At 35.5% G+C, this 16,874-nt stretch overlaps 4 protein-coding genes and 1 non-coding gene across 5 annotated transcripts; 3 read left to right on the top strand and 2 right to left on the bottom strand.

Annotated features, from left to right (window-relative positions):
* Window positions 1–169: 169 nt before the first annotated feature.
* Window positions 170–3,316, bottom strand: LOC9317520 (leucine-rich repeat receptor-like protein kinase PXC1). Its single transcript, XM_002879570.2, has 2 exons — window positions 1,189–3,316; window positions 170–1,066 (listed from the first exon to the last, which is right to left on the bottom strand). Exons 1-2 carry the CDS (start codon window positions 2,522–2,524, stop codon window positions 378–380), a joined length of 2,025 nt encoding a protein of 674 aa, XP_002879616.1. The 5' UTR covers window positions 2,525–3,316; the 3' UTR covers window positions 170–377.
* A 2,989-nt stretch (window positions 3,317–6,305) lies between these two features.
* Window positions 6,306–9,728, top strand: LOC9315683 (AT-hook motif nuclear-localized protein 2). Its single transcript, XM_002881407.2, has 5 exons — window positions 6,306–6,796; window positions 7,154–7,221; window positions 8,317–8,448; window positions 8,613–8,777; window positions 8,858–9,728. The coding sequence occupies exons 1-5, from the start codon at window positions 6,601–6,603 to the stop codon at window positions 9,530–9,532; spliced, it is 1,236 nt and encodes a 411-aa protein (XP_002881453.1). The 5' UTR covers window positions 6,306–6,600; the 3' UTR covers window positions 9,533–9,728.
* Window positions 9,729–9,793: 65 nt separating this feature from the next.
* LOC9317519 lies at window positions 9,794–11,236 on the bottom strand. The gene is made up of 6 exons (XM_021027545.1): window positions 10,858–11,236; window positions 10,696–10,777; window positions 10,527–10,593; window positions 10,283–10,444; window positions 10,128–10,188; window positions 9,794–10,035 (listed from the first exon to the last, which is right to left on the bottom strand). Exons 1-6 carry the CDS (start codon window positions 11,108–11,110, stop codon window positions 9,881–9,883), a joined length of 780 nt encoding a protein of 259 aa, XP_020883204.1. The 5' UTR covers window positions 11,111–11,236; the 3' UTR covers window positions 9,794–9,880.
* A 1,518-nt stretch (window positions 11,237–12,754) lies between these two features.
* On the top strand, window positions 12,755–16,280 carry LOC9315682 (bifunctional enolase 2/transcriptional activator). The gene is made up of 15 exons (XM_002881406.2): window positions 12,755–13,166; window positions 13,506–13,569; window positions 13,657–13,721; window positions 13,815–13,862; window positions 13,949–14,035; window positions 14,123–14,203; window positions 14,335–14,436; window positions 14,525–14,605; window positions 14,769–14,906; window positions 14,994–15,071; window positions 15,170–15,364; window positions 15,466–15,516; window positions 15,600–15,740; window positions 15,831–15,887; window positions 15,969–16,280. The coding sequence occupies exons 1-15, from the start codon at window positions 13,101–13,103 to the stop codon at window positions 16,047–16,049; spliced, it is 1,335 nt and encodes a 444-aa protein (XP_002881452.1). The 5' UTR covers window positions 12,755–13,100; the 3' UTR covers window positions 16,050–16,280.
* A 341-nt stretch (window positions 16,281–16,621) lies between these two features.
* Window positions 16,622–16,704, top strand: TRNAL-UAA. The gene has a single exon. It is a non-coding gene; the product is annotated as a tRNA-Leu (tRNA).
* The last annotated feature ends 170 nt before the right edge of the window (window positions 16,705–16,874 follow it).

Raw genomic sequence — 16,874 nt, 5'->3', positions numbered from 1 at the left:
ACCAAGAAGACAATTACGAGTGGACAGTCACAGAAGCATCTACCGTTCTAGAAGCACTAATGAATTGGCGTTCGAGTTTATTAGGATCAATAATCAAATAGCAATTGCTAGTTAATCAACCTATAACATATGGCCATATGGGCCTAAATGGGCATTAAATAGTAACTAGTGGGTTATATAACATATTATTTGAAACAGTTTCATAAATCCACAATAACCCATAAATGTTACAAAATCACAAACCGTCAAAGACACAAAAACATGGCTAAAAAAACTCCGACAAGTTCGCAAATCAGGGATTCTAAGCAAGAACCTTAAATTCGACAAGATCCAAACGATAGATATTTTACAAAAGCAACGGGGAAAAAAAAAAAAACTTAGCCGTCTTCGGTGGTAGCCAACGACGGCGACATTGAGTTCCTTGACTCATCAAAATCTTCACCAACCGGAGATTGCTCAACTCTAATCTCCTCAACCATCTTAACAACCTCCGCCATCGTCGGCCTCTTCTCCGGCTGAGGCACGACGCAAGCTAAACCGATATGAAGCATCGCCACCATCTCCTCCTCAATATTCTTATACCTCAAAAGCTCCGGATCAAAAACCTCCGCCGTCCATTCCTCCTTCACCACCGACCTAACCCACTTCGGCAAATCAACCACCGCTTCTTCCTCCTCCTCCACCGCCACCGACGCCGCTGATCTAGGTCTCGAAGGAGACGGGAAAATCGAGGGAGCTTTTCCTGTTAAAACCTCGAGAAGCAACACACCGAAGCTGTACACATCAGCTTTCTGAGAGAGCCGTTTGATCTCTGACTGTTCCGGCGCACGGTAGCCTCCTAACCGTGCGATAGCATGAACCGGGTTTAGCAAAAGTGATAAACCGAAATCAGCGATTAACGCGACGCCGTTTCTGTCCAATAGAACATTGGAGGATTTGATGTTGCCGTGAGGAATCTTTGAGATGCTATACTCGTCGTGAATCTTCGCTAATCCTCTCGCTGCTCCTAACATTAGACTAATCCTCGTAGTCCAATCTAATGGAATCCGTCCAGGACCTCGGTTCCCTAAAATCAAAACATTGTAGATAAAAATCAAAACTTTTGGCACTAATGAGTGACCCAATTGATCAAACTGCAAAACAGAGCATTTTCAATTTGATAATCAAAGCTTAGAGAGAAAGTTTTACCATGAAGAAGAGAGTGTAAGCTTCCATTAGGAAGATACTCATAAACTAAGAGCTTCTCTTCTTTAGCGTAATAATAAGCTCTGAGCTTAACAACGCTTTGGTGTTTAATTCTACCAATAATCTCCATGTACTGCTCAAACTCTTTCCTCGGACATGGATTCGCGTCTTTTAGCCGCTTCACCGCCACCGTTGTTGAGCCGTCGTCAAGCACCGCCTTGTACACCGTCCCTAAACTTCCTTTCCCAAGCATTTCCGCAGATGCTTTCAACAAATCCTCAAGCTCAAACTGTTTCCTCCTCTCGAAAAACACAAGTCTGCTCCTATCTGTCGCCGACGTCGCATCACTCTCTCCTCCTTCGCCGTAGCTGCTTCGTCTCTTCCCTTCTCCTCCGACGAAACCACTCTCTACACTTCCGGGTTTTGATCCTCCACCGCCGCTACGGTCTAATCTTCCACAACAGAAAGCAAAACCGAAAGATACTAAAACAATAACCGCCACACAACCGCTGATAACCGCGGCGATTATTCCCGGTTTAACCCCTCTATGGCCGTGAATTTCCGGTTCTCCGACGGTAACCGGAGAATGCGGAATCGACGTAGGATTCGACGGAACAATCTGATCAGTGTTTGAAGATTCCGGGTTATTTGTCAAAGAACAAACCGGTAAAGGATCCGACCCGCATAATCCTTCGTTACCGGAAAAGCTCAAGTCTCCAAATTTCTTCACCACACCGTCGGAGACATTTCCGTGCAATTCATTGAACGAAACATTCAATTCAAGAAGTGACTTCATCTGAGAAAAATCCGGGATCCGACCCGTTAACTCATTGTTCTGGAGCCGGATCGTTAAAATACGGGTAAACCCGAGAATCTCTCTTGGTATAACTCCACGGATATTGTTATCAGAGAGATCAAGACGTATCATTCGTTTAAGAAAAGAGATCTCTTTAGGTATCTCACCGGAGAGATCGTTACCGGCGAGATAAACGAGTCTGAGGTTTGTACAGTTTGTGAGTGGTGAAACGGTGCCGTTGAGTCTGTTATCGTGGAGATCAAGAAGACGAAGGTGGTCTAAGGAGGAGAGAGAGGTTAATGGTCCTCGTAAGGAGAGGGAAGGGAGAGAGAGTTCGGTGACGCGGTGTGAAGATGGTGAGCAAGAAACGCCGTGCCATGAGGAGGAACATGCGTCGGAGCCGGTCCAGTTTCCGGCGAGGTTGCCGTGTGTGTCAGTTTGGAGACGGAAGAGTGTGAGTGCATTTGTATCGTTTTGAGCGATGGAGATTGAGAGGTGAAGAAGGAGAAGGAGGAGAAGAGGAAGAAGAGGTTTAGCAGCCATGGCGGATGAGCGGGAAAGAGAAGAGTGAGTGAGTGAGAGTGTGAAGAGAGAAATGTATCTTTCTTTTTATTGAAATTGAGAGAAAACGACAAAGACATGGAATCTTTAAAATTTTCTTTTTCTCTTTTCTTTAATCTTTTTTCGTATGGTCTGTTATGTTTTTTTTTTAATGCAGTGTCGTAGTCCAGAAAAAAAGAGATAAAACAAAAACTAAAGAAAGTAAAAACAAAAGTTACGTACAACGGATTGATCAGGAACAGAACTCATGAAGAATAAATGTACGTTCTATGTTAAAATTGCATGTAAACATAAGGATTGAATTATGTAATGACATAAGGTTATCAAATAATATCAACAGAAATTTTTCATTAATCAGTTTATTAACTTCATAATATACTTTGATAGATGTAAAAAGGAGATGATGGTAAATGATTTGTGAGAAGGGGGGGAAAAAAGAGAGGAAAAAGTAGGAATGGTGGTGGTTGTGTGAATGATTGATGTTTTCCACTCCATGGTGTGGGTGAACATAACCCTACGCTCAAAAAGTTTACCCAGTGTTTGAAAAAGGCAAGGTATCCACAGTAGTATAGTTGCTTTAATTTGTGTCTCTTTTGTAAGAAAATTAAAGTTACTTTTGCAATTTGTTTCTCTATTTAGATATTGAGTAAAGAACAATTTAGAACATTTTATCATTCGTTTTAGTTTGTACACTAAGAATTTTGACATATTGTGAATCCAATTTGAAAGCAAATCCAAAGCAAAATATTGTGCTCAAATGAGATGTAGATTGTCACCAAAAACACAATGGCTTAGATTTGATCTCATAAAAGAGGAAAGAGCAGAGTTGCGTAAATGTGGTAATTTTCTAGTTAAACAATTTTGATGTTCATTGACACAACGATCCGCAATACCATCACTCCAAGACAATCAATAAAGCGTTTATGCAACCTAATGCAGTTGTGGTTATCATGAACTCACTCTTCTGTGTGTTTTCCAAATTGAAACCTTGTTTTTATTTTTTTTGCCAAGATTTCAAAAACCAAATGCATAATTTATGTAAAAGCCAAACTTTTTCATTTTAACTAATGATATTGACATTCTTAGCAAAAAAAACTTTGATAATCATTATGAAACTATATATATATATATATATATATATATATATATATATGCTTAGACTTAATCTCATAGACTAATAGACTTCTTATCATCTTATGAGGTCAATCTTTGGGTTTTATATAGATCCTCTAATATGATTTACTGTTTATAAAAGTCTTGCTTAATTATTCAATGGCACACTACATATTTTCACTATGAATAACTCAACTTACAACATTTACATATGTTTAGAGTTTTTATAGAAAACTCTCAAAAACTCTCTGACAAAGTTTAGAATCTTTCATTTGCTTATTTTTATGATTTTATTAAAGTCATCAAAATTCCATGTAAATTAGGAACCAATAACACCCATTTACATATGTTTTTTTTTAGCTTGAAATTCCATTTGGAAGTCTCTAAAATTAGAAATAGAATTCAAGTTTACATAATTAGAAGTATTTTTAGCTTGAAATGTCATTTCCACTAATATACACAGTCGATAAAACCAACATTCTCGGGTAATGAAAATATGTTAAACCTCTTCAAGTAAAAAGTATTTTGTTCCTGTTATTAAAATCAGATAATTCAAATTAACTACTAGTGTGCCGACAAAAATTAACAAATAACATGGTGGATCCATGATTGGTACGACGCGACAGTTGATGATTTGTTCTGGAAAACAAAGTCAGCTTTGCATTTCCTCTTTCCCTAAGCTCACTCTTATTTTTTTACCAACCCGACATTTTTTAGACCCATTTAACCAATTATATAAAAGGAGGAAATGAAGGCGCAATTAGCGTTGTGATTTTCATCTTTTTTTTTTAATAAGAGAAATTTACCAAAGTTCTTACATCTCCATACTTATTAACCAAAGTTTAAAAACTGTGGATCCCTTAATTTAAAAATCTACAGTTTTTGGTTTTGTTTGTTTGTTCTGTTTTAATTTTTCTTTTAAAATCTGAATATATTGAATGATGATAAAAATGTGATTTACAATCTAACTATACATACAACAACTACATGTAACCATTTATAACAAATATGTGAGTAGAGTGTCAGCTTTGTATACTGGTTGAATTTCTTGTCAAACTTGAGAAGATTGACTAATGTTGTATTTTGCTAAGATGTGGCAATTCTCTGCTACGAAGAACTTTAACAAAATTGAAATTGTTTTAGGAGTTTTCTTTCATAACAAAGTAGAGTTACTTCAAACAGGGAGATAACAACATATTGAATTGATAAATGTTCGTTGAATCTGAAAATTACTTTCGACAAACACTTCTCTTTGGGTCAAATACTCTCTCTCCGAATGGGTCGGCTTGATGTGTGTGTGCGCTTGGTTTATTATGTTGGCCCATGGATTGACGGTAAATGTTAAGCTATACTGTTGAGCCTTAGCCCATGGGCTTAAAGTGATCGAAATTACCAATGTTATCACTTACAACACAAAAAAAAATACTTTAATTGGGATTGTGGAGGAGATATTAAAATAAGTCTGATTGTGGAGGAGATATTAAAATAAGTCTGAGGTTGGAAAGAAGTGCCATTACCGTTACAACTTACAACACATCATTGGTTTGACTGACTAGAAAAATACAAAAAAAAAAAAATTTACCGGACTTGACTATTTGCATTTGTGGTAGATTTTGTTTTAGCAAAGACTACTTTTTTTCCGTTGATGTTTTCCAAATATATATAATTTTCTTTCTTTTTGAACAACAAAAACAAATTCACTGAACTTTTATATTAAATTGGTCAAAATTCATTATTTTCTTCCATTTATACCTTTTTTTTTTCCTTTTTATTTGTTAACCCAAACTTGCTTCTTATATTAGATAGGGACTAAAGTCCCGATGCAACTCGTTTGCGATTACATTGAGGATAAAATCATAAAAGAAAGACATTCCATTTGTACCTTTGTATATAATCTCTAAAACTGGAAAAAAAAACTAAAAAGATTTGACTCGTGTTCTTTGCTTTCCGCTGGCGTTTTTCCATTTAAGGAATTTGTTTTGTAGTGTATAATTGGCCCAGCCAATTCAAAGTCCCAAGTTTTATTTTAAAATATAATTATTAAATATTAAAAAATCTGTCTTTAATCAAAATCAAATACTTTCTATGTTTCACTTAATTATTGTTTTCATTAAAAAGAAAAAACATATTCAAAAGACATCTACATTGAAATAATTTAATTCGGCCAAATTTAATTTTCTGCAATTTAATTTAAATTATTTGATATTTGAAACTTAATATCCATTGAATATATATTATATACTATAAGGTCCAGTTGTTCATACTAATTATATACTATAATATCCATTTATATATATATATATATATGTAAGTCATGTTAGTTCAATTAATCTTACGATTTTAAAAGTTCGTTGCAAATCGCTAAATATATATAAAATATTGAGATCATTCGTCTTTCCAACACATATCTAATATAGAATCATAAAATTTTGAACGTTATAGAAACCGTTTACAACGATCACTAACTAGAAACATAAAATAACGGTATTAAACCGTTTACAACGGTCAGTAACTAGAATCGTAAAATTATAAGCCAAAATCTAAACTAATTTTTTTTAATGTGAAATTTATTATATATAAAAGTTTTCTTTCTTATTATCTATATCTATAGAACAGAAAATAAATACTAAATTTTATATAGACAGACAAAATATCTATTTCCTTTACCTTCTTATATTATCTCTGTATATACAGACAACATATACATACAGTGAAACTTCAACATTTAATTTTTATATTTTTTTATTAAATGGGAGAGGCCACATATTAATTAGGAAACGGTAAAATAAAATAAAAAAGTTTCCAAACTATCGTTAATTTCTTTAATTATTCCATGACCAATAAAAAGACTTCATAAAATCACAAACTCTACCTCTACTTCTCTCGACTTGCCTCTCATTTCCAGTCTCTATTGGGATCAAAACGAGAGCATCATTTCCTTGTCAATGTCGAACTCAACGCCCATCTCTCCCTTTCCGGTCACGGAGACTGCCGCATCGGCACCAGCCACGGTGGTGGAGGGTGTCAACGACGCGAGTAGGAAGAGAGAAAGGCCGAAGACGTACGATCGTGATTATAAAGGGAGGTTTACCACAAAATCTGGGACATTTACGCCGAGGTCGTCGTTGAGGAACAGAAGAGGTAAATTAAGCTTTGTTCTCTTAATTACAATACCCTAAAACTAATAATATGTAACACGATCGATAATACAACTATTTGAGTTTCGTTATTGGCGAGGGGATCGGACAAAACTAATCTTATATTTCTTGTGCTCGAAAGAATGAAAAACGATTAGAGAATATTAATCTAGGGTTCAAATTACTTGGAAAAACCCATTCTCTTGTAGTCTTGTGTAAGGGCATAGGGAAATTAATCGAAGGAAAACACATAACATGTCAATTTAGTTTTGTAAACATAAAATATGTAAGAATATTATTTGTTGTAAAACAACAGAAAAACTGATAGTTCTGATGGATTTGAATGTGTTTTTGATTGAAGGTGACATGTCTATGGGGTTTGGAGGAGGGGACTTCAAGCCGCATATGTTCACAGTTAACAAAGGAGAGGTATATCTATAATTTATGCATACTTATTTATTTATTTCATTTGTTGTTGTAAAACAAAACCTTTTTGTTTTTCAGAACTATGATTTTAGATTTTTAAGATTATCCTTTAGTCAAAGCCAATAACATTTCTCTTCAATTCACCACAATGTAATTCACATATATATATATATATATATTTATATTTAATCCACACAAAACAATTATAACAAAACTCTTTTTAAAACAGATTTAGTTCAGTTCAACTCGAGTTTTTAATGAGTTGGAGCTATGGTTTTAGATTCTTTTTATACATGGATTAGGTAAAGTAGTAAAGTAGACGAGTTAACTCTAATGAATCATGAATAGATTCGTGAATAATTTTGGTTTATATATAATGGTAATATAATTTTTTTTTTTTAGTTTTACAACATACGATAACGATAATATTTTTATTTATTTGTTATTTTCGATTATATTAACGTGTACGTGACATTGTTACTTTATTTACTTAGTTATGTACTACTGTTCAATTTTCACGGGCTTAAGAATATTTATTTTCTGCTAACTATAAAAATTTTAGAACCATACAATATGTAATATACAACTTGCAATATGATGTGGATGAACATTTCATTCTTAGATCATCTAAGACTTTCAAATGGAAGAGATTTAACTTCCATTTGGATAATAACTGCATTTGACAACTATTTATTTAGGTTTATTTTTTTGAATATTTGACTCTTAAAGTTTTCTTCTGGATATATTTGTTTAGAGGTTTTTCTTTTTTTGTTATTACATATGTTTACAATGTTTAGTATTAACCCGCGAACTAACTCTTTTAACTCACGATTTGAATGATATGGATTCAAATTTATAAACACAAGCTCATAATAAATGAGCTGAATTAAACTAACTCATGAAGTAATTTAATTCATTATAAGTTGAGTAGAATTGAGTGAATTAGCTCATTTTAACACTCCTACTAATTTTATAAACATGGAAGGACTAGATAAGATTAGTTCTACCTAACAGAGAGATGAACAATTTGACTATATGTGTTGAAGATATATGATGAGAGGTTTTTATATATTTGTCTTTTTGATGGTCTCGTTACAGGATATTATCAAGAGGATCATGTCCTTCACTGAAAATGGTTCTCGTGGGATCAGTGTTTTGTCAGCAAATGGTGCGGTTGCTAACGTCAAGATTCAACTTCACAGTTCAAGCCGCAGGGTCGTGACGTATAAGGTATATTTATATGATAAACTTGGTCTTGCAGTCCAATCTTATAACTTAATGGTTCATGTTGGAAGGATGCATTATAAGTTTGGTCTATAAATAGGTTAATAAGTTGTCTTAACATGAAAGATAACCAGTCATTTGGATAGGATAATGATAACAATTTGGTGTAGGATGAGTATGAGATAGTATCGCTGAGCAATACAATGGCGATATCTGAGAGCGGAGGAGTGAAACATAAGACGGGAGGGTGGCGGATTATGATTGGTGGAGCTCCTGGTGCAAGTGTCTTTGGTGGTACTTTGGCTGGGAGTCTCATTGCAGCAAGTCCTGTCCAAGTAAGAACACAAAGCATCTTCTTTATTTATGCATGGTTAGTTCAAAGTTTGTAGCTATATCTTATAATTCCTTTTTATAGGTTGTGATTGGAAGTTTCTGGCCGTTGGTCTCAAAACCGCCTCAGACGAGGAAATATGTGTTGGCTTCTTCCACAACACCAAACTTGGTGGCTTCCTCATCCACAGGAAAAGTCCAACAACCAGATATGATTCGCCCTTCTCGCTCTCAGAAGAGGAACGATGAGTCCAACAGAGCTATGGTTGTTTTTTCACCTACAACACCAAACTTGTTGGCTTCATCATCCAATGGACAAGCCCAAGAACCAGATATGATTGGCCCTTCTCACTCTCAGGAGAGGAACGATGAGTCCAACAAAGCTATGGTTGTTTTTTCACCCACAACACCAAACTTGTTGGCTTCCTCCTCCACAGAACAAGACCAACAACCAGATATGATTGGCCCTTTTCACTCTCAGAACAGGAACGATGAGTCCAACGATGTGATTCTTCTACCCACAGTACAATACTTATTGGCTTCCTCATTCACAGGACAACTCCAACGTCAACCAGAGATGATGAGGAACGATGAGCCCCAAGCTGTGGTTGTTCCACCTGGAATACCAAACTTATTGGCTTCCTCATTCACTGGACCAGAGATGATAGAACCTTCTCATTCTGAGAACTACGATGAGTCTTACCCTTCTCAGTTTCTGACTCTAGGGTGGTACAACTCTACACCGGAGCAAGACAAGTAATCTCATCAGAAACTTTTTAACATTGGACTCTTAAGTTCATAAAAGTTTTCTAAAAAACTGGGGATCTTTGCTATCATTTTCATTTTCGTTGGACTTCATTGTTGAATTTTCAATGTTATTTCTTTTTGAACTTTTAAACATTCAGCTCATTGGTTTCTTTACAATCCAATGGACAAAATAAAACTTGTTTCCTTCACATTTGCTTCTCTTTGTTTCAACCTATCGTAACATAGCTAAAATTTCAAACACTTGAGAGGATTATTTTAAGTGATTCAACTTTATTATTTTAAGCAACAGAAGTGAATTATTCAGAATACGAAACTTAAACAAACTAATAAACATGGAAGATTAAGAGACAATCTTCGACACTTTGCGGTAGAAAGACCAATCGGGATGAGAAGAATCGATCTTGGGCTGTCCAAAAGAGTGCTCTTTTATGTAAGCCTGAACATCCGATGATTTTGCTAAACCGTCCAAGTAAGAACAGAACTCTCCTTCTGGATCTAACATAATAGAAAACAGTCCAACCATAAACCAAAAAGCATGTCTAAAGATAAGAGATGAACATCAAAAGTTATAGTAACTGTTTGCATACCAAGTAAACTATCACTTTTGTTAGAAGGGTCATAGCTCATTGGAAACAGACCAGTATTGTCCTGAATGCACATCAAGATTAAATAAAGTTAGGAGCAAGAACTACAAAAAAGATCGATAAACAAGATTATCATAGAGATTAGAGTGTATTTTTACAGGATTACGAAGAGCTTTATAGGGTTCATCATCAATGAAGATGGTATTTGAAGCAGAGAAGCCTTTGAAGCACTGAAACACTTTGGAGAGATCCTTGAAGAACAAAGGCTTGTAACGGTTCTCTAGTGTTTTAAATCCACTGTCCGTACACTCTTCTTGGTCCTATAATAAAAGAGTATTCAAATTCATATATACATAAATAGTAGCCACTAGACAAACATCTCTATACTAATGAGAGTCTTACCCACACAAAGAGAAGCTTATCTTGGAGATTTTCAAGCACAATGCTTAGAATGATGTCAACATTTTTCCTAACAGTCAAACACATGAAGGATCAGATCAACTTACTATTAAGCTTAAGCAATCATCAACATTAATCTGTAGTTATAAGAATGTAGAGTGAAGAGACTAACTCGCAAGCAGAGGACCAAATCCCAACTTCGAATCTCTCAAGACAAAACTTCATAAACTCTTCAGAAAATGGCCTCTTATACACTAAACAACAAAGAGACAAACCCAATCAAGCTATTAATACAAAAAGGTAGGAATCTAATAAAACAATAATGAAACGTTACCAAGATTTGGGCCACAAGAAGCATCAGGAGAGCGGTTCTTGGGTTTCTTACGCATCTCTTTTTTGTGGACTCTGTGAAGAAGAAGACCACTTAGACTCAATACCAAGAGTTTCTTCTTCTCCTTCTCGGGTTCTATACTAAGTTTACCAAGGATCGAACTCAGTTCTGTCTGCTCTGAAACAGTGTCACCTGAGTACTCATCGTCGCTGTCGTCGGAAGCAATGATACTCTTCTTGAGTTTTTCTTCAGCCATTGTTGTGCTTGAGATCGGTAAGACTCATATGGTGAATATATATAGTAGAGGATTTAGTCATTAAAGGTGGTGACGAATGGCGATTTAGCTTCACGAGATCAAAGCCATTTATTTGGCGTTTTTCTTCATTTACTCACAAAATCTTTTTTGTACTTATCCTTTAATTATTTTTCTAATATCTATCTTTTTGACTTTTTCTGTTCATTGGAAGAGACGAAGACCATTTAGTAATTGACTTAAAATACCAATTAGATAATTCCACTTATCATACATGGGCAATGTCGATACATCTTTCCAGGATTTTTTTTCTTACTATGAATAATGAGTCTTATTTAAAGGATTTATTCATCTTTTTCACTTCTTTTTTTCTTCGAAGACCATCCAACTTGGTAGTGTGAATTGACTTAAAACGACCAATCAGAGAATTCCACCTGTCAACTTTTAATATACATGGACAAATCTCGATACAGTACATTTTTTCATCCCTTTTAAAGTTGTTTTTCTTTTCTTTTTCTTATATGAAACTCATTTAAAAGCTGAAGACGAAAAACCTGTAAATCTACATTGAATCGACGCTGATTGATAATGTTATTTCTCGTTTACCATTTGTTATCTTGTTATGATTTGGAGAACCTCTCACGAATTTCTATCAAAAGAAACTAAAGGCTTGGAAGAAGCCTAATGGAAAATTTGTGCTATGTTTTTTCCTAAGAATTTTCATATGAGTAGACGAATTTGTTTACTATTTTTTCATATAAAACATGAAAAAATTACATAATTAAACGAAATTAAAATTCTTTAACAAAAATATAGAATTTCATATTAAAACATATTATATAATTTAGTAAAATTTAGCAAATTTTAATTACTAGTTAGTTTAAAAATAGTATTGGATCACCTATCCTACTCATCTTGAGATTGAGACTCCAAAGAACATCCGAAAATCCCACACAAACACCACATTTTGATAAGAATTTTAGAACTAGTGAATTGGAAATTCAAAGTTTGACACATAGAATAAGCAAAATCAAATAATGGTTGATGAAAAATGGTTCCACTAGAACATATAATCAACCATATGATATATTCATAACATAGTATAAAAAAATGGTTGATCGACTAGACATGAGACTACCCTATGGAGGGGATTTGGTTCACTAAAGTTTCTATATTATCTATAAATTTGTAGAGGCCCAAAATTTTTGACTCATAAACATTATTGTATCCATTTAAGGGTGCAAATGGTTGCCTAAAATTAAAAGGTTGAAAGAGTTGAATGAGCATTCATCCAATTTTTTACCATTTGAGATGAATAAGTTGAAAAAATGGTTCAACCCATTCAACTCAAAAAATTGGAAAAATGAACTAATTATAAAGAAAATTTGTTCAACTTGTTCATCTCCTATTTCGCAGAGGAATAAGTTGAATACTATTCAACCTTTTTTTTCTTCAACTCAATTTTTCATTCATATGCAACCATTTGCACCCTAAGTTTTTAGTTTAACGAAAACCCTTAAACAAAAAAAAGTAAAAATTCTACTAGTACTGTTTCTATATACATCACACCATCCAAATTCAAACATGGCATAAAAACATGTTATTGACAAATCAAAAAGGAAAAAATGAAACATATAATGGAAAAATGGAATAAAATCAAGATCCATATATTAATTACTTGTTCTAAAGTTCTAGAAAAGAGTGGAATTACTTGGACAAGGAGCAAAGAAAATAGAAAAAACCTCTTCTCTTCTTCAAAAGGCGTGCAGCACATCGTTTTGGCTTCTATTATTATACATCTGACGAAACCAACCTTACTCATCCAACGGTTGTTATAAAAACAATCCAACGGTTTAGGATTAACCCGTGACTTCATTATATATCGAAATCGAACCAGACCACCAACCCAAATTCCTCAGCTACTACTGTTAAGCGATTCTCACTAAAACCCTCGAACCCATCGCCCTTATCTCTCTCTCTAGATCTACTCGCTATGGCTACTATCACCGGTGTTAAGGCTAGACAGATCTTCGACAGCCGTGGTAATCCCACCGTTGAGGTTCGTTTCTTCTCGCTTAGCCGATCAGGATCTGTTCGTTTGATGAGTATCAGATGCTGAATCTCTGTTAATCTCTATTTAATCGTTTTTTTTTTGTAAACCTGAATTGATCTATGAGTAGTACGTGAATGAGATTTGGTTCTTGTGAGCGATGATGATCGGTGTTTTGATCTCGGCGAATCGGAACTTATGATTTGTGTTTGTTGTTTTATTTTGGATCGTGACTTGTCGATGATGGAGCTGATTTTGTTTATATGGTTTTTGCGACGGATCTGTCTATTTCCATCTGGTTTTTACGATTTCGATGGTTTGCTAATGATTTCTCTGATAATGGTTTAGGTTGATATCCACACATCCAGTGGTGTCAAAGTTACAGCAGCTGTTCCAAGTGGAGCTTCCACTGGTATGTTGCTCTCTGGCCTAATTTTTTGTTTTGGTATACGAATATTGTATGGTTGACACTGTGTTTGTGGACTTTTGCTGTTGATAGGAATCTACGAGGCTCTTGAGCTTAGGGATGGAGGATCTGACTACCTTGGAAAGGGTGTCTCTAAGGTGAGTTTGTGATGTGGACCATGTGGTCATTGTGTAAGTAGAGTTATCTCAATTGATCATTTTGACTGATTCGTTATTTGTTTATATTACTAGGCTGTTGGCAATGTGAACAACATCATCGGCCCAGCACTTATTGGAAAGGTGAGTCTCTCTATAAGCTACTTTCAGCGAAGCCTATGCACAAGGCTCTGTTATGTTATTTTTGTTGCTTTTATTGTTTTTTGTAGGACCCAACTCAGCAGACTGCTATCGACAACTTCATGGTCCATGAACTTGATGGAACCCAGAATGAGTGGGGTTGGTGCAAGCAAAAGGTAGTTAAAGGGAAAATTCATGTTTTATGTATTCACTCAAGAATAAAAGACAAGTCTGATAATCTTGCGTCTTCTTTCTGTGTATAGCTTGGAGCCAATGCGATTCTTGCTGTGTCTCTTGCTGTCTGCAAAGCTGGGGCTGTTGTCAGCGGCATTCCTCTATACAAGGTAGAACGATTTTCCACTATTAAGTTGGTTCCCTCTGTCCATGGAGGATAAGATTGTTACTGCTTTGGCTACTTGGTTTTTCTTGTACTAGATGTTCTAAGCTATTCCCTTTATGTGGTATTTGGGTGCAGCACATTGCCAATCTTGCTGGTAACCCTAAGATTGTGCTTCCAGTTCCTGCCTTCAACGTCATCAATGGTGGATCCCATGCTGGAAACAAGCTTGCTATGCAGGTGCGTTCATTTTGATCCTTTTCAATTGACATGTTAAATTGCAGGCTTCTTCAGTTTTGAATATATATTGAGCTATTGGTGTTTGCAGGAGTTTATGATTCTCCCTGTTGGAGCTTCATCTTTCACGGAAGCCATGAAAATGGGTGTGGAAGTTTACCACCACTTGAAGGTAAATCTCCAGTCTTTTTGGTCTATGAGATGCTCGTCAATATAATATGCCATATACATGTATAACCTATTCGTAGCTGCTGTATCTAATTCTTCTCGACTAACATGTATTACATGTTTTCTTTTATGGCTTAACCATCTCTTGTTCTCATATGTTTTTCCAGTCTGTGATTAAGAAGAAGTACGGCCAGGATGCCACAAATGTTGGTGATGAAGGTGGCTTTGCACCAAACATTCAGGAGAACAAGGAAGGTCTTGAATTGCTCAAGACTGCTATCGAGAAGGCTGGCTACACCGGAAAGGTCTGTCTCTTACCTGATGTAGTTTAGCTGTCCTTTCACCCGAAACATAATTCATGAAGCTAATGGATTCCATTCAATTTTTTCCAGGTTGTCATTGGAATGGATGTTGCCGCTTCAGAGTTCTACTCATCAGACAAGACCTACGACTTGAACTTCAAAGAGGAGGTGCAACTTCTTTTCCTTAGTAACCACTTCCTTGTCAGGATTGAATGCGAGAAAAATGCTCTTAACTTCTAGTTGTTATGCTATTTGTTTCTCTATAGAACAATGATGGTTCTCAGAAGATTTCTGGTGATGCTCTCAAGGACCTGTACAAGTCCTTTGTTTCCGAGTACCCAATTGTGTCCATTGAGGACCCATTTGACCAAGATGACTGGGCGCACTATGCTAAGATGACCACTGAGTGTGGAACTGAGGTTCAGATTGTGGGTGATGATTTGTTGGTCACCAACCCCAAGGTCTGTTTTTATTTGCCAGTGTTTACCAGTGTTTTCACCAGTTTTTTGTCTGCCCTCTCTGAAAATGCTAACATCTCTGTTATACTCTTTTCTTATTTCAGAGAGTTGCTAAGGCAATCGCCGAAAAGTCTTGCAACGCTCTTCTTTTGAAGGTACCTCATCACTATTATCCGTTTGGTTTAATTCAAATTATTTTTTTTCTAAAATAGTTAGTAACCAAATATTTTTTTAACAGGTTAACCAAATCGGATCTGTAACCGAGAGTATCGAGGCAGTTAAGATGTCGAAGAAAGCAGGCTGGGGAGTGATGACCAGCCACCGAAGTGGTGAAACCGAGGACACGTTCATTGCTGACTTAGCTGTTGGCTTGTCCACTGTAAGTTGAAACCATTTCTAGCATTTAACTAGCAATTTCCTGTTATATATCTTTTGTGGGATTCTCATTTGGATCTTTCTGTCAATACAGGGACAAATCAAAACAGGTGCTCCTTGCAGATCCGAGCGTCTTGCCAAATACAATCAGGTTTAACATCTCAGACCACTAATTTTGTATGATTTACAACAAGAGCACATTTATCTAATCTGTATCTTGTTGATTAAACAGCTTTTACGTATCGAGGAGGAGTTGGGATCAGAGGCAATTTACGCTGGAGTCAACTTCCGCAAACCTGTGGAACCCTACTAAGTGGAGCTTTTAGAAGCAAAGTGGTCTTCTTTGTGACGACGAGAAGATGACTTGAGTTTTAATTAAATAAAAACGTTTGTTTTTGGTTCTTCTTTGTTTGGTTTTTATGTTTATTGTTGAACCCTTTTTGGGGGAAAAGTTACTCATTTTTGTAAGGGAAACATGAGAGTGCTCTGCCTTTTTGGAGGACGGTAGCCCTTATTTCAATCTAATTTCGGCTATACTCTTTAATCTTCTCCTGTGATAGTCATAAATTTATAATCTCTAGTGATTTATGGAGTCTGGTGTCCTACGCTTATTTGCCTGTTAACAAAAAATAGAGGTTTTAAAAGAAACCTTCTTGTGTTAATGACTATTAATTAATTATCCAGAGTTCAGACTTGTTACACTGTAGATGACTAGAAACATTCATACGAAATTGGATCGAAGATCGTTTTCTTCTCAGTTTTAGACTTTTATCGTTCACTTAAAACATTGAAATAACCCAAGCAACTGATGATGAATGATTAAGATCTTGAATTTGGGTTGTGGAATAATGTCAAATACTTGTTTTATTAATCTTTATACAAGCAGCAGGTTTGCCCGAGTGGTTAAGGGGGAAGACTTAAGTTCTTCTGCACATAAGTGCGCGTGGGTTCGAACCCCACAGCCTGCATTTTTTTTTTTTACTTTTTTAAAGTACTTCATGGGAAAGTACTACTTATGTGAAACTTGTCCTCTACTAAAATTTAAATAATTAAAGTTAAAAGTCTTGACTGTGGCGATCAAGGGTACGCGTTTTATTTTGCCAAAAAAACTAATTTTTTCCCCTATTACACTGGGGAA

This window comes from Arabidopsis lyrata (assembly GCF_000004255.2).
Source record: "Arabidopsis lyrata subsp. lyrata unplaced genomic scaffold ARALYscaffold_4, whole genome shotgun sequence".
Lineage (NCBI taxonomy): Eukaryota > Viridiplantae > Streptophyta > Magnoliopsida > Brassicales > Brassicaceae > Arabidopsis > Arabidopsis lyrata.
The sequence above is the reverse complement of the archived record's forward strand: the minus strand, read 5'-3'. Positions and strand labels throughout refer to the sequence as shown.